The sequence below is a fragment of the Zootoca vivipara genome, chromosome 14 (assembly GCF_965207765.1).
Source record: "Zootoca vivipara chromosome 14, rZooViv2.hap1.1, whole genome shotgun sequence".
NCBI classification, from domain to species: Eukaryota; Metazoa; Chordata; class Lepidosauria; order Squamata; family Lacertidae; genus Zootoca; species Zootoca vivipara.
The window spans coordinates 28,882,862-28,906,737 of record NC_142597.1 but is presented as its reverse complement, the minus strand read 5'-3'; the positions used below and the strand labels follow the sequence as shown (position 1 = coordinate 28,906,737).

The 23,876-nt window shown below is 43.4% G+C and overlaps 1 protein-coding gene across 7 annotated transcripts in view; it reads right to left on the bottom strand.

The window, feature by feature from the left end:
• ARHGAP32 (Rho GTPase activating protein 32) overlaps positions 1–23,876 on the bottom strand; it is a 211,550-nt gene that overhangs the window by 7,671 nt on the left and 180,003 nt on the right. For 6 of the 7 annotated variants that reach the window (XM_088657541.1, XM_035139366.3, XM_088657543.1 and 3 more), the window contains 10 exons: positions 14,647–14,749; positions 13,538–13,682; positions 12,816–12,898; positions 10,719–10,826; positions 8,934–9,079; positions 5,683–5,884; positions 3,435–3,580; positions 3,081–3,155; positions 1,843–2,721; positions 98–1,140 (listed from right to left, as the gene is read on the bottom strand). In XM_088657541.1, coding sequence (XP_088513667.1) covers positions 98–1,140; positions 1,843–2,721; positions 3,081–3,155; positions 3,435–3,580; positions 5,683–5,884; positions 8,934–9,079; positions 10,719–10,826; positions 12,816–12,898; positions 13,538–13,682; positions 14,647–14,749 — 2,930 coding nt within the window. The remainder of the gene's footprint in view (positions 1–97; positions 1,141–1,842; positions 2,722–3,080; positions 3,156–3,434; positions 3,581–5,682; positions 5,885–8,933; positions 9,080–10,718; positions 10,827–12,815; positions 12,899–13,537; positions 13,683–14,646; positions 14,750–23,876) is intronic. The other variant, XM_088657542.1, reaches the window with a different exon arrangement.

Below are 23,876 nucleotides of genomic sequence, written 5' to 3'. Positions count from 1 at the left end.
TTTTCCCCATTACATTAATCACGATGGGCATAATCTATTCTCCTAAGACTTTCTGGCTGGGCAGCAAGGGTAGAACAGGAACCTGTGGATTATTTACCTGACTGAAGCCACTGGAAGCTTTTGTGGCTGCAGCTGGGGCTTGCCCCACAGCTGGCTGATGGTCCCCTGGTCTGTGCACTGGAGCTTGCTGGCTGCTAGGCAGAGCATGCTGAGCAGCCATGAGGGGTGCTTCTCCCCATGTGCTGCTGCTGTTGCTGGTGACTGTGGTAGGCTGAGGAGGAATATTCAGGCTGAGTACTCCAGGATCTGTTTCTGTTGCTGCCGTCTGGTTCTTTATCATCATGTATGCCAGGACGGTTGCAGCTGCTTTCTCCCCAGCAGTGACAGGAGGGAACTGGGCTTTGTCTGCTGTGCAGACAGGAAAGTGGAGCTTGCTGGCATGAGTTTGGGTCTTGTCCAAAGGGAGGCAAGTGTGGAGATGAGGGTTCTCCATGGGTATCTCTGCTGTAGGTGGTTCTGATTGAACTGTTCCTCTTGTACAGGGATGATGGTGATGATGAGGTGCTGGTGGTGGAGGAGGAGGAGGAGGGGGTTGTTTCTGGTCCTCAGGCGTAACAGAATGAGCAAGGTGGTGGTTGTCTCCCAACATACAAGGATGGAAGTGAGTGTGGTCCCAGCTCATGTTAGTGCCACTGTGAACATCCCCAGGCATTTCAGGAGGGAGGAGGGGGTGGTCCCGATTTCCAGGTGTGCCATGTAAGTGATTGCTCCCCTCAGGCATGCCACTGATTTGAGATGCCTGGTCTACAGGTAACCCACTTCTGTGGTGCTCTCCAAGTGCAGCTGCCTGAAAAGTGAGCTGGTTCTCTGGCAAAGCAGCATAGAGGTGGAGCTTTTCTGGAGTGATGCCAGAACACGGATGGAACATTTCTACAGTTCCTCCGCTTTCAGTCTCTGCCACACCGGTACAGTCAGAATGAACGTCTGGCTTCTTCTGGGACTGAGCAGAGGCTTGTTGGGCAGACTCTGCCAGGGCTAAGGCTAGAATGCGTGCAGCGTTTTTCGGAGGAGGAGGAGGAGGGACAACAGAGACAGAATTGACTGGAACAGGATCCTGGGGGGAGTCGAGGGCAACTGCTCCTAGTGGGAGGAAGGGTAGAAAAACAAAAAGAAGAGAATGATTTACTTTATCCTGTAAGGAGAGTGAGAAATTCCTATAGACCATTATAAAAAAATAGATTCTTCCAACATTTCACAGTGGGAACTCCTTGGCGTGACAAAGTGCATCTTCTGTCATACATGCAAACAGGACAGCAGTTCGGCGTGAAAAGCGCAAGAGATTGTCTAAAGTTTCCTGTTGCATTCCTAGAGAGCTAGGCAGCAGATAATGCAGAAAGGAAAAGGTCAGAACCTTTTGATGGGATCTTGTGTACAATTTAATTTCAGGTTACTTTTGGCCAAAAAAAGGTCCCTTCTTCAAGTGTAGCCAGATTTATTTATTTATTATTTATTGTTTTTTAAAAGTTAAAAGAGTTTATCAGGTGGCATATTGATTTGCAAGGACTGCAAGAGATCATTTCATGTTATGAAAGAGTGGAAAGATATAGGGATATATAAAATATTCAAGCATTTTTTGCGATGCAAGGAGGCCGCAGAGAAGCTTTGGGTTCCTTCAAAGCTTTCTATTAGGACCCGAGCAACCTCCACATGCTCTGGAAGACACGGACTCTGGATTTCTATTACCAGATTGTTTTCCCCCCTCTCTTTTTAAAGGCACGCAGAGAAGCGAGAGAGCTGGTCGCTTGTGAATTTAAAGAAAGAATGGAGGAAAGCACACTGTACCTGACTGTGTCTGTGCAGAAGGTACAGGCTTACTCTGGCTGCTGTTCAGGGGTTGCTCCACCTCTTCCAGAAGCTCCGGCTTCTTAGCATCTCCTTGACTCTGGAACTCCAGCTGGCATCCTTCGTTTGCTCTCCCCTCAGTGGCCTTCAAGGGGGACACCACCAGGTGGGGTGGGGACCTGCTTGTGGCTTCACTGGTGCCAGACATCCCTTTGGCCCAGTCTGGAGGACCTGCACTCCCTGCTCCCCCTCCGATGACAACATCCGGCATGTGGCTGGGCATGGCAAAGGAGATTGGCTCCAACAAACTCAGTGGCGGAGACTTGAATGGCTTTCGCCCCATCTTGGGGGAGAAGGCATGGGCGACATTTTCCGAGAAAGATATGGGTTTGGAGGGTTTCTCTTCTGTTGGGCTCAAGTCCAGAGTGAAGAAGGGACTCATGGTCTTCTCCTGGTAGGGGGAAACTGGTTCTGAGCTGGTGGCGCTGCCAGGGGTGTGTGACTGGCTGCCCGAGTCTAGTTCCTTCCTAAAGGTGTTTTGCTTATCTTTATTAAAGTCCACTGACTCCAACAGGGAGGTGCTGCTGTCGAGACACTCAGACTCTGCCTTGGGCGGGCTGCACTGAAAAGACATGGGATCAAAATCCAGGCTAGCCACACCGATCTCAGGTGGGCTCAGGTCAACGTCTTCTGCTGACCTTGGAGAGATGAGGGCTGGGACGTGGATATGACCCTCATCCCCGTCACTCTCGTGGTCATGGGGCACGTTATCGTAGGAATTGCAGCGGTTCATGTTTCCCAGGAGCTCCCCATTAAAGGAAGCAGACAATGCATCACTGCTAGACCTTGGTCTTCGGGGTCGAAACAGTTTAGATTCACCTAGCAAATAAGAGAGCAGATTCCCATTAATATATTCATCAGATATATAAACTACAAGCAATGTTCTATTTTCTTCCACTTCTCTGTAACCAGAATAAAGATTGTGCTCAAAAGTTTGGTCCCATGTGTTTGGAGTCAGGATCATTTCTTCCTTTGCCACACGCCAAACTATATCCCAGTTATTCATTCTGCAAGAACTGCTGTGAAATTTTCTGGGCCGGTTTTCTGATTGTACAACAATTCCTTGGAATTGCCGTTAAAATCAGTCAGACTGATTTGGTTCATTAAGGAATGGATACAAGCAACTTCCCACCCCCAACACAAAGGCGAATCAGACCAAAGACCCTTTTCCATCTTACCATCTATAGCATGTAAAGATGAGAGGGACTCTTCACTCTTAGCTGAGCGCAGGGTCCCACTGTCTCCTCGTCCTCCTGGATAACAAAAAACATTTTTATGCATTTAATACGGTAAATGGGAACATTCTCAGACACAGATATTTGTTTCTCTTCCATATTTTTATTTTAAAAGTCCTTAGAACATTGAGGTGATCTGAATCACAGTACTGAGCAGCTTTCAAACTGTTCAAGATTAAAACTAGAAGTGTAGCTGCTCTTTGATTGACTTCCCTGCATTCTACATGAAGTCAAAGTCAACGCTGCAATAGTTTCTGGCTTAGAATCTCTGCTGCCCTGGCTAAGAGGTCCGCATACCTGCGAGGGCTATTGCCTTCATTTCGGAGGGTTCACTTGGGTTACGCTGCAGCTTCCGTTTGGAGAGAGAAGACGACTTCCCCAGGTTGAAAAAGGAGCGCCAGCTGCCAACAGGAGATTTCTTCATCTTACTGGGTGGCCTCTTTCTGAAGTGAGACAGCAAGAAGGAATTTGCACTTAACAGATTGTGAGAAATCTCTAATTGTGGCAAAGCATACCTGGCAGCAAAAAGAAGAAGAAAATCATCTACGGTAGTAACCTTGCTGCACATCCCTTACAAAATAAAAGCAAACATAAAAAGTCAATAGATAGATAGATAGATAGATAGATAGACTGATAGATAGATAGAGGCATATAAAGGTAGGAAGATAGTAAAGAATACCAGACTTTAAAACTGTGTCTGTGATCCAACTTGAGCAACTCAATGCTGCATTGACAGCACCCAATGCAAAAATGTCAGGTGAAGGGCAGGTTGACAGAAGGATCTGCTTCCCTTACCCCTTCCTGCTCTTAGACTCAGGTCTTTGAACAACCACAGCAAAGGCGCCACTACTGAGAAGACCCTATCCTGTCTCATGATATAAAAATACTAAAAGTAAGTATGGATCAGAGCAAATGCCTATCTAATCCAGCAGTCTGTTTTCACAATGGCCACCCAGAAGCCCATTGTGAGAATCCCACAAGCAGGACACAAAGGCAACGGTTAGATTCACACCCCAGAGATGTCACACAAAGATACTGCTAGAAAGGGAGGGAGAAAGTGTTAGCATTTATTATTATTTTTGGTAGCTGCCCATTCCATGTTTGGTGCCCTCTTACTTATTACAGGTCCTATATACCTGAAGGAGCGTCTCCACCCCCATTGCTCAGCCCGGACACTGAGATCCAGCGGCGAGGGCCTTCTGCCGGTTCCCTCACTGCGAGAAGCAAAGCTACAGGGAACTAGGCAGAGGGCCTTCTCAGGAGTGGCGCCTGCCCTGTGGAACACCCTCCCATCGGAGGTCAAGGAGATAAACAACTACCTGACATTTAGAAAACACCTAAAGGCAGCCCTGTTTAGGGAAGTTTTTAATCTGTGATATTTTTATGTATTTTGGTATTTGCTGGAAGTCACCCAGAGTGGCGGGGAAAACCCAGCCAGATGGGCGGGGTAAAAATAAATAAATAAATAAATAAATAAATAATGATAATAATAATAATGATAATGATAATAATTACAGAGGAAACCAACCCCCAGTAGATGTGTGGCCCATCAAGATTAGAGCTTCAAGTGGTGGCAAAATTCATGCAAGAGATTAATTTAAGGACTTTTAAGGGAGACAAGCTTCTAAAGCCCCCCGTGCTTATGAAAAGACCCCCCCACCTGCCACTCTGTAACAGTCCCCCTTTTAAGTGTACCAGGGAAGCAACGGGCGCAGTAGTGGTGGTACACAAGCTGATTAACAATGTTTGCCCTTGAAGCCCAAGGGACTCTCAAGGACTCTCTCTCTCTCATACGAGTTTTGTGCTAACAAACTGTTATGTAGGACAGAATCTCTTTTCATGCACCCACCACTGCAGGTCCCATCATCACTGATTGGCAAAGAAGTAAAACAATAGGAAGGGTGGTTTGTGGGTAATGGGAAGGGCTCATAGCTGCCAAGTTTTCCCTTTTCTCACGAGGAAGCCTATTCAGCATAAGGGAAAATCCCTTAAAAAAAGGGATAACTTGGCAGCTATGGAAGGGCTTATGTTGATGGCAGAAGCAAGCAGTGATGGATTCTCAAATTAGCTGAGAAAAAAAGGAAATTGGAAACCAAGGGGAAAAATACCTGGAAAAGGCTCAACAACAAGAATTTTCACCAGAGAAAAAACTACCCAACCAAACACAACTATAGGCAGGGTAGCTTTGGAGGTGGGATGACTCCGCCCCCTGGGAGGGAGAAGGTTATGAAGACCCTGCCAATCAAGTTCAGAGGGAGGCATCTTCCTTTCAAAAGAATGTTCTGCAACCTCCAATCCAGGAAGAGCCCTGGAAAGCTTGCCAATATTTAGGAAAAATCAACAAAAACTCTGAAGATTGACCAAGTATAAGGCAACTCCCCCCCGCTCCCTGCAAACTCTGCTATTGATAATTTGAAAGTGATCTTTAGAAAGGCAATGCACAGCAGTGATACAGTCAGCTGCAACAATTCCCCTACACAAGTCAGTCCTGTAGCTTAAAAGCAGTAACAATGGACACACGTCTTCTAAAGAAAACTGCCTCTACCTTTCAGATGGGAAATCTATGATCGTGTGGAATTTTCCCTGCAGAGCAGCAGGTCCTTCACCCACTTCAATGTACTTGCTGTCTGCCACGATTGGGGAGTTTATCTGGGCCTGAGTTCTTGCTTGCGCTTCCTCCAAGGTGAGCAGCTTTGTGGAGGGCGAAGACACCAGCAGGGATTTCGGCCGTGACAAGGAACTGTGACCTGCGAGAAAAATGCAAAATAGGGGCAGATGAAAATAAGGCACTAGGGGAAGAAGCAATGACAAACCTGTGCAGCAGTTCAGGAGAGATGTTTGTAGAGTGCAGCAATTTGTTCCCTACATTCACACCAAAAAAGAATCTTATTATTGTTTGGTACTTTGAAAGCACAAAAACAAGATGAATGCAGGACCACAGTTGCATTAGGAAACTTGCTTGTAGAATGAAAATAGCTTTGGTTTGAGTTTAAGAACGATCAGTTGATTTTATAATGTTATTTTCCCTGCCCTTTAGATGATGCTTTAGTAGGAATAAGACTGGACTGACAACTTGCTTTTAAAGCCACAGCAAACTGGACGTTTAAAGCTCTCCGCCTGCTTCAAACACATTTGGTCAGCCTACATCCCACCCAAATGCAAACTGCCTAATGGGCGTAGAATGCTCCTTGTCACATCACACAGCAAACGTGTGTGTGCAAGTTTTATCCACAAATTAAACCTAAACCAGTACAATAATCAGGACAATTATATGAATTTCCACAGTCCATTTTCAAGTCTAACAAGCATGCCGACTACTTTGTTTTCCAGGAGAGAGATTGCTTGGAAGTTGTATAATTGAAAGCAGGACCTGCTAGAAATGAGTTAGGAAAGTCTGTGTGCAGGAGTCATGCTGGGCCCAGACGCAACCTCAGCCAACGAATCCTTTGATGGTGACCCAGACCTTCCAATGATTGACGACTCAGGTGAGTAGACAGAGCTCCCTGAAGTTAGCACTGACGCCACCTCCAGGGGATGCTCTCAAATAATCCTTGGGTTGGGTTGCCGGCAGAAGAACCCTTGGCTGAGTCAGAAGGTAAAGTTCAAGTCACACCTGAAAGCCCAATGTTGCTGCATGACTCTTGAGTAAAGGGCTTGTAAGCAACAACACTTCTCAAGTGTATAACAAATTCAGACACCTGCAGTTGGGAGGCCAAGCTGCATCAGGCTGTGGTTGGAGCCAGTTGCTAGAAGCATTGCCATGTTGTGCAGTTTTCCCTACTTGCCTTGCCCTAGCCTGCTTTCTTCTGGACCTCCTTTGTTGCCAACCTTTCAAATCCTGTGTAATACCGTGTTTCCCCCTTTTTAAGGCGTAGTCATAAAATAAGCCATAGCAGCATTTCTAAGCATTTGAGAAATATAAACCGTACCCCGAAAATAAGCCATAGTGATAGGCGCTGTGCGGAAGAGAGCACTGAGCTCCCCGAGTCAGCAGCAGCAACGCCGGCCACAGCAGTGTTTGCTGAGTCCTTTCTTGCTTTTGGGACTTGGTTACTGTGCTGGCTTGGGATGGTGTGTGTGCAATTGCTGTTGCTGCTTCGTGTTTTTCAGCTGGATTCTCTGGGTTCTAAGCACTTTCCCCCGTTTGTTTGCGAAGCAGCACTCGGGCGGCGGCTGCATGAATGCGAGGCTGGTCGATCCCCAGGAGGCTGCAGTTGATCGCTATCTCCTTTTCCATTTCTTTTGTCTTTGAGCACCCGGCCCCGCCCCCTCTCCCCTTCGTGGAATGAAGAACGGAGTTTTAGCAGCATTTCCTCATTATAAAAAAAAGGTCAGGAACTTTTACTTTAACCTCAAAAATGGGATATTTCCTCTCTCTAAAAACAACTCTGACCTGAACGCCAATAAAACGGGGGTAGATCACCTCCAGTTTATAAATCCGCAAGTAGATCGCAGTCTCCTGGAAGTTGGGCTCTATACTTTGGCTGATTGCAAGCCTTTGCATCTTTAAAAAACAAAAACCATGCGCTTCTCAGTCTTAATTTTCCTTTAATTCATCCCCCTATACCCTCCTCCAACCATTGCCTCCTTCCATTCCTTTCCCCCCTCCCTCTCTCCCCACTTCCCTCACTCCTGTGCGATCTCATTTAGTCATATACTTGCTTTTTCTGTTGTGTTGTCTATTTTATATTTAATATTATTACCCTTTATGATGTTATTTTTTCCCTTGCGATAATTATTTATTTTTTATCTTTAACTAACTTTCCTTTCCATATTTTTCCATATATAACTCAACACTTTCCCATTCCTTCTTAACTCTTTGGATAGAGTGCCCCCCCCATTATTGTTGTTAATTTTACAATTCCTGGATTTTTTATGGAACCGAACAGCTCGGGTGCTTCAGAATGTGCCTTCTGTTGCTACAGGGCTATGGGGCTTCACTATTTGACCCCCCCCCCAGGTTGGGATTTTTAAAGTAGTTCTGTGGGTCCCAGGGCGCAGAATCACCCCCGATCCTTTCCTTTGTCTAAACAGACCTCTTCCCCCCTGACTTTGGAAGGCTGTGCTTCAAGGGTGATACCAGGGGTTTTTTAAGACCTGCGCCTCTTAAGGATTGTTACGGTCCATAACTTCCATTGCTTTCTACAGGGTTGGGGGTTTAAAGCACTGCCACCCCCACCCCACCCTGCAGGCGCTCGGAACTGGCAGAGCCAACAACGCGCCCAGCAGCGCGCAGAAGAGAGCACTGAACGTCCTGAGCCAGTGGGTCCCAGTTGTACCAGCACTTTTTTTTAAAAAAAGACACCCCCTGAAAATAAGCCACTGTGTGTTTTTTTGAGGGAAAAAAGTTATAAGACGGTGTCTTTAAAAAGGGGAAACACGGTAATGCTACGAGCTATTAATTATTGGTTATCTTAAAGTTATTCTTCTCTGCCCATATTCCAGCTTTTGCCAAGGGAACCAAAACTAGACACAATACCCTAGACAGCATGTAAAATCAGAAGAGTATACGTCATGTGAAGTAAAAATTTGTCATGAGAGCTTTTAGAATTTAAAGCGCTATGATCAGCACGAATCATGACAGTTAACAGGGGTCACCTTCCTATGCTTCCATTTTATAAATTTGTTAAGCATCATTAGCTCGCAGTGGAGGGAGGGATAATAAGAGAAAACAAAAAGTTTGCCTTTCTTCATTTAGGCAGTGAAGTATGAAAATGACACTCTTTGATGTTGCTCTATACATATTTTGGAACTCTTTAAATTTTAACCTGCTGTCTCTTCCCTGGGGAAACATACCTGCACTTTCTCGAATCACAGAGCTTAGTTTGGAGCTAAAAAGGACATCCACATGATTGAGAATGAATTCCACAACCACTGACTGAATTCGCACCTCCATAAAAGCAGCCGTTCCACTGAAGCAAGCAGATTCTATCTGCTTTGATCTAAGGAAAAACATGAGAGATGAGATGTTAGCAACAACCAAGTAGGGGGAACTCTGGATCAGCAGAATAACTTGATGTACAACACAACAGGCTTCTCTCCTTCTTGCACAAGGACAAACATTGTTTGGTGACTCCCATTCACAAAGAAGGCTACTTTCTTTGAAACTGCTGTCCTGGTTCTTTCTGAATTCCTTTGCTCTAATTAGCAATGTTCATACAGTGCCCAAACTGCCCTGCAAGAAACTTTAAGCACTGCAGGTGGAGAAAGTTACTTGTCTAGGTGAGAATGGAAAGATGCTAATAGACTCATGAATTCTCCAGCTACTAACGGGAAAGCAAACTTATCCTTGCAATAAAAGATTGGAAAAGAGGGTATTTCCAATGATGGAAAGACAAATTGCAAAAGTCTAAAAAGCAACCTCACTGTGCACACAGTGGTGCAGAGCCTAGGGCCTCTGGCTTGCACACCCTCTCCTACTGCATGTTCATGCTATGTGAGATGGTGATGTATGTATTAAAAGCTCAGTTGGTCAAAGCGTGGTGCTGATAATGCCAAGGTTGCAGGTTTGATCCCTGTATGGGACAACTGCATATTCCTGCATTGCAGGGGGTTGGACTAGATCAGGCTTCCTCAACCTTGACCCTCCAGATTTTTTGGTATACAACTCCCATGATCCCTAGCTAGCAGGACCAGTGGTCAGGGATGCTGTGAATTGTAGTCTCAAAACATCTGGAGGGCCGAGGTTGAGGAAGCCTGGACTAGATGATCCTCAGGGTCCCTTCCAACTCTATGATTCTATGAATCTATGTAAATTCCTACGTGAATACTGTATTCCCCACTTGCACAATCTGCCCCTTGCAAAGGAGGGCTGCAGAGTTTACCTGAGGAGGGCTTGCTTCCATGTATATTTAAAAAGGCTGTATGTCTGAGCCTACACGCTGAACCAGCTCTCAGCAATACGTACTGTAATGGAGGCTGGCAAGCCATCCCTCAAGACAGTGGAAACCAAGGAGGAAATCCAAGTCTTGCAAGGTAAACACAGGCAAGTACCTTTTATTGATGTTACTCACAGGTTGGAACATTCAATGAGCTTAAAAAAAATAACCCTATTCAGCGCTGCCTTACAGGATGCAAGTGAATATGATTGGCTGTCCAACTGGCTAGAGGGCTAGCTGACATGTTCATTGGCTAGTAGGCAGCTTTGCTGGCAAGCTCTTGTTCCTCCTCCTCGGGGGAATAAGGAGTGGTGTGGGAAGTCATTCTCTCTTTGCCCCCCCATTTTCCTGGGTTTGTGCCACCAATCTTCTCTTCTCTCCAATCACCTGACATTTCCTGCACAATGCATCTAACTGGGCTGAGGGCACATGTCTCCCTGTCCAGCTTAGCCGTGCTCCCCAGTTGGGGAGTCCCAGGCACATCTCTGTGTATGAGGACTCCAGATTCTTCTTCACCCACTGCTTGGCTGCATGTGTACAAAAGAGTCCAATGTTGAACATGCAAGCTTCCATCAAAATCAAAAGGACCAAAGCCCCTTCCACCACCATCGTTCAGCTCAGCAGGTCCTGGATGTTGAGTGTAAACGAAACATAAAACTATCCTGGCTAAGATATATCATCTTCAATCAAATAAAAAAGGTACCTCAGTAGGTTTGGTGCCCAGACAATCGCTAAGTTCTTTGTGTGCATGTTGGTGATGGCACAGTAATCAGCGAGGTGAGCCAAATGCCTCATTAGGAACTCCAGAGTCCTGGAAAATGAAGGAGAGCTGTTAGTGGTGAAAGCAAGAGTATCACACAAGTTAGTATATTGTCCTACACTTTGCAAAACAGAAAAGAAAGAATGGCATTGATATGGGTTTGTTTAGCAGCAAACTGAAGTGCTATAAAAATGTGCCCAATATTCTGAAAAGTCCACTGACCCACAAGCTTTACTGGGCCTGCCAGAGGTCCCAGTATGGCTAGTGAGGCCATTTCCCTAAAGCCATGCTCATCTGCTCCGCACCTCATTGCATTGTGGCAGAAAGGTTGTTAATTTATCCCATTGACCAGGCTTCAGGGAAATTTTTACTGAAGCTTCATCATTCTCTGGTGGCCACTAGAGGGAGCGTTTGCAATATTCATCCAGCTGAAGTGTTGAGAAAGGAATACTGACAACCAGGTTCTTATTCTGTGCTTCGGTCATAATTAACAGAAATGTTTAACTGGGAATTTGAAGGTCTATAGTCTGTTGAAGAATAATGTGGTAGAGGGTCCAGGGATACAAGCACACACAGCCACAGGGTGTCTTGATGATCTGACTTCAGAATAAAGCGAGTATACCCCAGGTTACAGCACATATACTGAAGGCTCAAACCTGACCTGTCAAATTAATTAAGTTAATGGAGGCCAAAACCTGGCCATGCCAGGGTGGAAATTAGGCATGTTACTGATTATAGGTTTCCTATAAAATATGATGCTATGTGTAGTGGTGGAGGAGGGTAATTCTGTGCTATCTTGGTCTATGAGGTTATTATGGTAGGAGCAGAGCAAGGAGGACAGCGGCCCATAATGAGCCACAGCAACAACTATCCTCAGTTCATTCTAAAGGGCTTTCGGCACACCAAGACCTGCCAAGAAAACCACAGAGACCCTAGGGAAAACTTGAATCTTCTCCTGTTCACGATAAAACATGTACTGTACATTGTATAGCAAAGATGAACCAGCTTCTCATACAGAACAGAGAAATGGCATGGTGCCTTCTCCAAGTTACCAAGGAACGATTTCTATCTCCACCACCACCACCACCCTATATCCTGCATGCCCACAGATGCTAAAAGCAGCCAAGTGCTGTAAGCCTAGTCAGAGAAAGCCTCAAAAGGTTTTGCAGGCTTCCCAACCACTTTCCTGACTCATTTTTGCCAGCATTCCCTACTGCCCTTAATGTGGGTTGCACTGAAGCTCTACTCAGTGAGCTGTCCTTGTTCCCTACTGGCAGCTGAGCACATCTGCTGTCCCAGCTATAGTCAGGCATATTTATGCTTACATTAGCATTTTATATAGTTCACCTTAACTGGCAATCAAATTTGCAGAATTTTGCCTAAAAGGCAAGATGGCATACCTACATTTCTTGAAATTTCTTTCCATTTCACACCCTGGATTTTCCTGTTTCTACAGGGCGTCCTTCCTGCCTCCATTAAAATACTTGCAGATCTAATGACCTCTCCTTTCCTTAACAAAATGAGACAGTTCTGCTATTACGGCCCCTGTTCTTCGCCCCCTCCCACAGCACGCTTTACATAATGTCAGCAACAATTATGCAGAATATATGTTGTTTGTCTTGTTACAGATCTAATTAAAGTCGAAGTCAACTTTATGCAGATACAAATCCTTCAGCATGCACCCAACCATTTAATTCGATAGATGCAAGAATAATGCTGCTTCAATATGCCAGCCATCTTAGGGGGTATAAATCGGTAAGCGAACAGAAAATGTCAACCTTCCTTTTAAGAATGATTATATAATTGCACATTGAATGTGCAAAGAAAGGAAGACATCAACTCAGGCCCCCCCACATAATACAATGTGAATTTAGATTAGCGTGAACAGTCTTGGTCTGTCTCTGTGTCCTGGGAGAGGCAGAGGTGTGTTGCCAAAACTGCATGGAAAAGGGGGCATAGTCTTGCACAATCAAAGGCACCCAGCAGGGTATGAGAACATAAAAAAAGAATGTGCATTGAGAAAGAGCTGATGATGTGAACCTGTAGTGAGGTGGGGGTAACTGCTGGATGACATCATGGATTTTGACTAATCGTTCTTCATCTGTAGCAGCAGACACAGCATCCTAGAAAGGAACAAAAGCAAGAAACCTCAACACCATGCATTTGCTACAGGGTGCCACCTATCTGGGTGGCTTCAGAACGTTGTCCTGCTAGTATGGCAATTAGCATGGAAGTCACAGTTCAATGAGGCTGAGAATGAACGGACACTTTCAGTATCCAATGTAGCAAGCATGGCATTGCAAGGCAGGTATTGATCCTACATTAGAACGCAACAATATTATTTATTGCTTTGGAATTCCACCCTGGCTGCTACTGGTTAGGGCAGCGTATGTGCGGTTGTTCCCTTTTTTAACACTCACAACAGTACTGGAGGGCAAAATAGGGCAACAAAGACTGATTCCCTTTGAGGGTGGAAGAAAAAAGACCTATATCATTGGAAATTCCAGATATCCTTGAGGCTTTCCCCCCAGATCCTGTTTCCAGGGGCACATCAAGTGCAAAGGTTAAAGTCATGAGTTGCACCGGAAGAACTGTGAATGAATACTCATGTAACAATTATATACAGGAAGTGTGCCATGTTCTTTAGATGGGAGTTTAATTTAGCTACTGTTAAACGCAATGAAAAGGGGAGATATTTTTGAAGTGTGACTCACACTAATGCTGCCCAGGCAGTAAAAATAGGAGTCCCGTCTTGCACTTACTGAAAATTTCTCATAGAGCTGATAGGTGAGCAGAGGATTTGGGAGTTCTCGGAAATAGAGCTTACAGAGCGAGCCCACACAATGTATATCCTGAATGTATACATCTTTTGTCAAGTCAGGGATTTGCTCAGAGTCAAACTCATGCCTGGAGACAAAGGGAAATAAAGAGAGAGAAAAGAGGATAATATATACTCAAAAGATGAAAAGGACTTTGTTTACAGGAAGAAATAAATGCCTCAAACCTCAAACCACAAAAATCTGTGGTCCTACAGGTTCACATTTTTGCTAGTTGAAATAGCTTCTTGGGAGCCATTTTAGTCAGCTATAAAACCACCAAGCATGCGCAACAATCAAACTGCCTGTAATCTGGAACACTCCATGTAATTGATTTCATGATATATACTCAAAGTTCATGCAGCCAAATGCAAGCAATTCCAATTATTATATGCAATAGATTTCTGGCTAGGTAGAGCTCCCCACCTGTCAGAATGAAAGTAGCATTTCCTTTTAGTCTGAAGACCCAGAAAGAAAAAATGTGAACATGATGGGCCACCCACAGCCCTGCAGATCCAAAACACTGTGTGCAGATTCTGTGCAAGCCACAGAGCCAAGAATCACATGAGGAAAATTCTTCTGCAGTGGCCTGTCTTGATGAGAGACCCATAAAAAAACGAAACAAACGCCATCTACAGAGGGCCACAGATGGCAGTGCTTGCTCCATGCTGCATAACGTGTTTGGAAATTGCTGTTTCAAATTAGGCTTAGACACACAGGAGCTAATATGGTGAGTCAGACAACTGGGATCAGAGAAGAGGCAACTGCTGTTTCTGATGCCTGCATCCACAAGAGCCATAAATAAACTGCAAATTACTTGTTATCCCACAGACATTCTGTATTCTAAAATAATAGATTGTGGCCTCAGAGCAACACAACTGGTTTCTGTCCCAGCCAATGATGCTTTTGGATTCATGGAAAAATACACGATACTTCAAAATTTAAGTGTTTTAGGAGCAAACCAGAAATAAATTCTCAATGGCATTCAGCAGCAAAACCCAAAACTGACGTTAGCATGTTTGAGACTTGAAATCACAACACAAAAAACTCCATACCGTAGTTTCTGGATATTCGATGCAATCCCAGACAGACGGTATATTCCATCCACAATGCCATGCTTTTCAATGAATTCAGTGCAACTCTTGAGAACCTGAGGGACTTAAAAGCAAAAAGCAACAGTGTTGGTTGACCATTAGATGCTCTCAGCAGCACCTTCCTGGGTACACACATAGAAAGAAGCCCTTCGAGAAAGTTGTTGTGATTGGTGGGCTGCTTGTGGCAGCAGTGCTGGCTAGAGGCACGTGTTTAACTTGAATTGCAAGTCTATGATTTGGCTTGCTTTGAGGTATCTGCCTTCCATTTGTTTTGGGTTCAATATGGTGGATTCAGTAACAGCCCTTTCAGTTTCAGAGATTCCCATTTGCAAAATGAGCAAATATTTTTTTAAATGCTGCATATGTGTGCACTACACATGACATTTGGCATATTGACTCTGTGGCTTGGCTCATTTGCTTGGGTTATCTGTTCTACATTCAGTGTTGGTAGTTTCTTGTGCCTGAGACAAAGTTGTGTCAGGAAGCCCAATATCCTGCATAGGTGATGTTGCTTGATGGCAGGAACTTGCAAGTACATGCAACAGATGTGCACCTTTAGAGAATTTTCTGCCACTCAGGCCACCACAATGATGCTCACCACACCTGCCATGTTGTATCCTTTCGCTGCATTTGGAGGCACAGTGTGAGGTCAGGAACTACACCACATCCTTTGGAAGAGGGGCAGTTTCATGATGACCACAAAGGTCAGCCAAAATGTGTGTAACCTTGGCACCACCCCCAAGCTACCATCCTCTGTTACCTGATCTGCCATTTTTAGCTGGGCTGATCCTTCAAATCAAATTTTTTTAATGCCATTGACCAGATTGGGCCAAAGGGTTTTAGTTCAAAGGCGGGGAGCTCTATCATAAAAGTCTACCCTACTGCAGACTAGTAAACACTAACAGCAAATTCCACTTAAATTTAGTTTAACTTTAACTTTATAGACTTGTATGTCTGCAACAGAATGGAAAAACAAGGTAAATCACATCTACAAATTGCAGAGGATAACAGTAAGTGCAGTTAATCTGTAACTGAAAAACCAGAACACAGATTAGGATCAATTGCAAGACCGGTACTATTAGATACACATTAACATTCCATCCAATATACCAACCCTGCTGGCTATTATACACAATCGGTTTCCTGCTCTATATCCCTATCCTCCATGTAGGATGAGATCAGATTCTCCAGTCATAACATCAGCATCTTTTAAGCATGTGATGTTTTGGTTTAAAAAAATCACCAATGGAGTAAGGTCTGACATAGAGGTAGGACAGGATAGGAAACAGTTTAGAGTTATAAGACTGAGCAACATATTAGGAGCTGAATTTAAAGGACTCAACACAAATTCAAAGAATATGCAACATTTCCCCTTTTCTGTTAGGCTCCTATAATTCTCCTTTAACAGGAGGCTGAGGCACTGTACAAAAAATGAAGCCACACATAGCACAAGTTCCCCCTGGTCCCTGGCACTGCCAAGAACACCTGCCTGCACTGCCTAATTGAAGCACGTTGTCACAGAGAACGACCTCAGCAGGCATCCAGGCCTCTTGCCCCCCAGGGTTTCCTAGCCTTATAAACAAAGCATGGTAGTGCCGTATTTGTCATAATTAAATTTCAGGAGCACCCTACTGTGACATTTAACATCAAGCCAAAGCAGAAAACAGAAAGGGGACAGGGTGATGGGGTGCAGTCACTGCAATATGTTCAATTCACTGGCTCATTCGCCATGCAAGAATGGGAATTAACATTGAACTGACAATGGATACAACAGCCTCATTTGCCCTCCAGGTACCACTAGTTGACAGCTAATTCTTTAGTTTAATTGTCACAATGGATAAGAGGACCTTGTCAACATTCAGCTGTGCCAGAAATGGCCAACTCCAAAATTCTTCAAAACAGGTTTATCCCAACCATGTTTTAACTGGGCTTTACTGGGCTCCCTGACAAAAATTAAGATATCCACAAATATGCTCGACTGAGTAAGTAGGTTTTTGTTCATTTAAGTCTCCCTACTTTTCTTGTTTTCTATTTGGGCTCTCTCTCCCCCCTGCCCATCTCTAAGAAGGATGATCAGGCACTATCAGTTTGAGTCTATGGATCCTCACAAGTAATCAAAAGTCCATACATACCAAACAATCCATCGTATACAGCCAGGCCCTACGTTACAACCGTATCTGTTCCAACTCTACAGACAGAGAATCTCACCTAAGAGATCTACAGCAAACCTTTTTAGAACTAAAATATCCACCTGATGAAGTTAAACAACAGATCAACAGAGCCAGACTGATACCTAGGGAGAACCTGCTGCAAGACAGACCCAAAAAAGAAAATAACAGAACACCACTAGTCATCACATACAGCTCCCAAGTTAAAACAGTACAACGCATCATCAGAGATCTACAGCCTCTCCTGGACAATGACAGCTCCCTTTCTCAAGCTCTGGGAGGAAGACCTTTCATTGCCTACAGACAGCCACCCAATCTTAAACAACTCCTCACCCACAATAATGCAACCACCAGACTTAACATGGACACTGGTACCAGAGCCTGCAATAAACCCAGATGCCAACTTTGCTGCCACATACACCCGGACAACATCATTACTGGCCCCAACAACATCCAACATACCATCTCAGGACTATTTAATTGCTCATCTTCTAACATTGTGTATGCCATCAAATGCCAACGGTGCCCTTCAGCTCTCTATATTGGACAAACAGGCCAAACCCTACGCCAAAGGATAAATGGACATAAATCTGACATCAGGAACCATAAGACTGAAAAACCAGTAGGAGAACACTTCAATCTCCCAGGACATTCTATACAAGATCTCAAAGCAGCTGTTTTATTACAGAGAAATTTCAAGAACAGACTGGAAAGGGAAGTTGCTGAATTGGAAATCATTACCAAGCTTAAAACCATGGAAGCACCTGGGATGAATAGAGATATCGGATTCTTATCTCATTATGCATGATCAAGCTTTCTTTAGCACCTCAGCCCAGGACTAATTGCAGCCATCAGCAGCCATTAACACCCATCTACAGGTTTACCACTCCCATCAGCCCATCTCCCATTCCCACCCACCCCCCCCACCCTCTGTATATATATAGGGTCTGACACTTCTGTTTCTAGTGTATCTGAAGAAGTGTGCATGCACACGAAAGCTCATACCAAAATATAAACTTAGTTGGTCTTTAAGGTGCTACTGAAGGAATTTTTTTATTTTTGCTTCGACTCAGACCAACACGGCTACCTACCTGTTATATAATAGTGTATGTGTAAAGGGTTGTAGTTTATGCTTCACATGTTGCTCTTCAAACCCAACTAATGCTCTTTGGCGCTGATCTCTCCATCTAAGTTTGTCTGACCCAGTGAGCTCCCAAGTGAGGTATCTATCATACATCCTTTGCTTCTTTGTACCAAAGGATGAGGCAACCTTTGCAATGGGCTTCCTGGTTCAGTTAACTACAGTCGTACCTTGGAAGTCAAATGGAATCTGTTCCAGAAGTCCATTTGACTTCCAAAACGTTCGAAAACCAAATTGTGGCTTCTGATTGGCTGCAGGAAGCTCCTGCAGCCAATCAGAAGCCATGGAAGCCCCATCGGACGTTTGTGTTCCAAAAGAACGTTCACAAACTGGAACAATCACTTTGGGGTTTGCAGCATTCGGGAGTCAAAACGTCCGAGTTCCAGGGCATTCGACAACCAAGATACAACTGTATAGGGAAGTATTTTTTTGTCTACATGAAAATTCCAAATGGGCCATGTGTCCAAACCAAGAAAGTATGAGACTGAGGGTTGTATTCAATGAAGCGCTAAGAGATTGTTCCATAAGTGCAATCATTTCTGCTTCCTGGTATAATGATCTCCCCTTTCCACCCCCTCTCCCGCTTGCTGTTCTGGGAGTTCTGCCGACCCTCTGGTACAGAGTTGGGGAGTGCCGGGGGGGGGGGAGTCTTATTGCAATAATGGAAAATATTGTGCTGACTTCCTCTGGTGCAACAATTTAATTGAACACTCCCCCCCAAAATTGATGCTCTTCATTGCAATCATACAAATGTAGAGTTGGAAGGGACCACGGGGGTCATCTAGTCCAACCAAACTTTCCAAAAGATCCCATTTTATTTTATTTGCATATTAATGGGGCTTATTCCTCTTCAGCACAATCCTTAAGGTGACTTTCAGAACTCAAAAACACAATATCCTTGATTTTAAATGGCATGTAGAGAGAACATGGAAGCCTTCCAGCAGGTTAAGATGGCACAGATTTAAGACAAAGGAAGGGCAAAAGCACGATCACTTTTAATCTGTTGTTTTGTGTTTCCTTTTACACTCCAATAAATGGGGGAGAACTGCCAGATGCCATGTCATGTCATGACCTTATCTTATCATGATACCCAGGTAACAGAAAGTCTAAATTAGATCACTATGCAGATAGCCTGATGCTGACAGAATGACATCTGTGGTCTTCAGAGTGATTACAAAGCATAAGCATTTTTGTTACATACACAGAAATACACGGAAGCGCAATTAACAGAGCTCAAATCAAGCCAGAGGCCCGCATTACTATTTTCAGTTCCTTGGTTTCTAGGCAACATGCCATCAGTGTTTCCCAGATACTTCCCTGTCTGCAGAAACCTTGATAAATTTAAACATGGTGAGCCTGTGGGATGCTGAGCACCACAAACATCTCCTGCTGAGAGATAAAGCAATTCATTTGTGTTTTCTTTCTGATGCCAAAATGACTGTTCCTATTTCTAGAAATAGAAGTGGAAATTAAGGAATGAGGAAGAATTAAGCAGACAACAGTCCTCTCCATTAAGCTGCAAGAGGAATGTAATGTCTAAGTGTCAAAAATATCCCTGGAGGTTTCAGAGATTTTGCTTCATTTCACCACATTGTGGGACCTGAGCGTGAAATGGGCCCTGGGCCCTGGATGTAAATAGCATCAGGTGTGGATAAGGACTGTGTGGCACCCCCCAAGCTCTGGCCAAAGGAGGAAACACCAGGAAGGCAATGAACAATCATAAGTGGGTCATGTGGCATGGCACTTTCCTAATAAAACATTCAGTTCCGTTGCTCCCTGGTCTGAAAAAGCTGAGATTGTGGTGACAGGTCACTCTTTACTTCGCCCGACAGCTCTACTGCTTTGCAAGCACAAGTGAAAGGGATTGCCACAACCCAGCTACAGCTCCACTAGGTTTGGCCCAATGCACTGAGCTTGCAATGGAGATGGGAACAACCCAGTTAACCCATGGCCATGTCTACTTCCTGAAGGTCAACCTAAGGGGATAATAAGCTTCTATTAGATACTGCAATCACTGTTTGTGAGGCTTCCCTTGTGCTTCATCCAGAAGTTGCAGTTAGTGCAGAATGCTGCAGCATCATTGTTGAAAGGAGTGAGGCCTTGTCAGCATATCACACCTGTGCTCAGAGAGCTGCACTGACTGCTACTGGGCCAAGTTCAAGGTGTTACTTACTATTAGTTTATAAAGCTGTTAACAACTTAGAACCAGTTTACCTACAAGATCGCCTTACCCCGCATGTGCCCACTTCGTTGCTCTGATCAGTGGAGCTGACACTACTACAGGTGCCACATAATACCCATTCCACATTTGTAAGAAATCCATTGTTTAATGTAGCAGCAACTACACTTTGGAACTCCCTGCCTATTGATATCAAGCAGGAGCCTTCCCTGTATTCTTTTTGGCACTTGCTGAAAACATTCTTGTTTAGACAAGCCTATCCAGATGCTTAGAAAGCTAGTGTGAATTTTATTCTGTTTTTGCATTTTATCTTTTTGTATGTTTTAAAGTATTTCTTGTATTTTTTTCTTGTTTTATCTTTTTGTAAAATGCTTTGAGGTTTTTTTTTTTAAAAAAAGGTTTTTCACAATCAGTTCACAAATTTTATGAAATAAATAAATAAATGTAACTGCACAGCTGCTGCCTAAGAACATGTTCCAAATAGCAAACTAGCTGATCACACTGAATATTTCAGTTTACTCGGATCAGATTCCCTCCTCTGTTTTTTAGACTGATATGCCTCTTGCATTTTAAGAGTCCAGGGGTTCTCAGTCCATTGCTGGAATAAGAATTATTTGTTCAGCCGGGGAGACCAAGGCTGCCCACCAAGTTCTGTTGAAACAGTGTCATTTTCACAATGTCCAAGCCAGGGCCATTTGGGCAGTTAATGGACCGTGCCATACTGAAATGCTGCCACTCAGCTGAATTCCAGGCACTAGGATAAAGTTAAATGATCACTAGAAAACTGGACAATCACTGTAAAGCAAAGTGTACCTTAGTAATACATTTTGAATCTAAGTCCATGTAAAAAAAGCAAAAGGCAGAAGTGTAGATAGCCAGAAATGCTGCTCTTGAGTAAAAGGACTTAAAATAGTCAACTTTATTTGGACTGTGCTCTGTATTTAAACTATATTTTCACACAAAGCTGATGAGTATCACAGCCGCTTCTATTTTATCACTCAGGTATTGCATTTTTGTATGTTTACAATGAAATATCATCCTATTCTTTCTATTACTTCCCAGACTGAACCAGTTTAATTTCAGAAGCTTGATATTAAAAGTGCTTATGTGAATAAAACTGCCTATGTCATCTTGTCACCTCCAGCTGGTGTTTCATAAACATCCTGCCATCCTAGTGTAGATGACACTATCTATGCTGTTGTCTTATGGGTATTGGTTCCTAGTTCATTCGCTATACCTGTAATGAACTTCACAATAAGCAGTAGTAAAAAGCATTTCCAAAGCAGTAGCATCTCAAGAAAACCCAAGGCTATAATGAACATATGCTTTGGGACAAAATTTAAGAATTTGGACATCATAGCTCCTTGCTGTATTTGTTTAAATATATATGTTTGCAATACTGGGTCCTGTATTCAGGCTCAGGAAAGAGCCAAAAAGAATTAAAACTCAAGATACAAGTAAATATACAACTACTAGAGCTGGAATGAAATCTGTCAGATTAATTTCATAGTACAATTAGGTAAGAATTTTGAAGGCAAGAAAAGCAGTTTTAGGGCAGTTGCCCTGCACAGTTATTAATAAGTTCTCCAATGAAGTTACTTGAAATTTCCAGACTGCTAGAATTTTCAGACTGTCTTAGAAAGGCAACACCATTAGAATGGTGGCTTCAGTTTACCAAAATCTAGAACACTTAAAAATGGGCACATTCCCATTCAAATGATTTCAAATGGTTTTAAAGCATCTTTAACCTGCTCCAGACCTTACTCCATGCCGCTGCTTCAGTTTCTACCAGAACAAAATCTAAGAGGTTTATTGCTTAATAGAGATTGCCCCACCCCTTTTAGAATTAAAATGCACACTGTTTTAAAAGAACGGTCTAGGTAACTATAACAATCACTGGCAGGAGCAACATTATGAATTCCACGCCATTGTATCTTGCAAGAGAAAAAGCTGAAATGAGTTCGTAAAATCCAAAATGACTCCGTGAATTACCACGATGCCATGTATATTTAAGGCTTCTAAATTGTAACAGAAATAATATTAGTATAAGTAAAATCCATTCAAAGACTGGAATGCTTTGTAAATATAGACTGTATATCTTTTGAAGACAAGCCTTGAACATTGCTTAAATCTTCCTAATGCATTGCTTAAATTTACCTTATCACAATTGCATACATATGGGCTTTGAGCCACATAATGCCTTCCTTTCACAGAATAAAGAATTACCCAATTAATAGTTTTCTTCTGGGTCATTGACAATACACTTTCCTATAAGCTGTGAAGCTGTTTTTGCAGTTGTTTTACATAAATAGGGGGAAAGGGGCATAAGCAGGTAAATGTTTAATATAAATTAAAGAACAAGAGTCTCCTGTCAAGCATTTTGCCCTCTGTGGTTACTAAAAACATATATCAACAATTCCTATTAACTGCAGAATAGATAAGAAAGCATCACATCTAATTCCCAATGGGAGCCAATGAACATGCACAGAGATGATGCAATACAGAATTATTGCAACACAAAGCAGTAAACAATGAAGCTGCTTTCCATTTGTAGGTGATGCTAAAAGATTCTCACCAGTTTCTTTTGGGCAAAGAGCTGTTTAACTAGGCCAATGGAAGCAGTAATTCTGAGGTGAGCTGCTGCCAACACCAGCTACCAACAAGGGGAAAGTAAAGAGACCCCATCCTAGTCAGTGGCTACAATATGCTGACAGAGGTTGCACACTATAAAACTACCAAGCATGGCAGGTGGCAGCAAAGCAGAACAAATTGGTAACCCCAGCTGAATGACGAACTGCTACTCCTCAAGGAGTCTTGGTTTGTTTCCAAGTGTTTATTCAGCACAGGGTAGGGAAATGATGTTCAAAGCCAAAGAAACCAAAACCAACTATTTCAAATAAATATAGATCAATACAATTCAAGGAAACAACTAATGCCCAGCTTAATCACCAAGTTGTTAGGATGGAAAGCAAAGCTGGAATTTAATAACCTTAGTCTACTGAAGTTCTTGTTCTCCCTACATAATTTTCAGCCTGAGACAAAATTACATGAAGACTGTGCCACAGGTATTTCATGGCACCCTTGTAGATTCCACCCACATTTGATATGTCACAGCCTGAGTTTCCCAGCCAGTGGCATATCCTGCTATACTGCAATGATCCTGAGCTTATGTGAAGACGCTGCACTTTTGACACGACCACTCCCAGAGCAGACTGCCTCCCCAAACAGCCACATCCAAACATGTTGCCTCAGTTACTTTAAGCTGTTTGTTCTGTGATGGTGATGTTTTGGGCAATCTGGACAGCATCTGAATCCAATCAATTGATTGCCTATCTTGATCAAGATGGCACTTTTAACTCCACAATTATTTGTTACGATATTTTGCTACGTGCAGAGTGGGTAAAAAGGAAAAGTGGAGCTGTGTCTTTCTGTTTGGCTATAGTTTGGGCAGCCAAATCTCCATTTACATGGCATTTCACAGAATGGCAGAGGCAACTACTAAGCCAACATGGTACAATTTAGAAGATAATCTCAGCAACCCTTCTTACTATTCAAGTCTTCAATAATCCATTAATGTGAAAATAACTGTTAGGGACAGGGTATGAGATTAATATATAGGAGCTCTCTCAGGAGATGCAGTAGCCTGGGCCTGAAATTCTGCCTATGGTGTCCTAAAATCCAGTTCCCTCTCACTTTTGCAGAG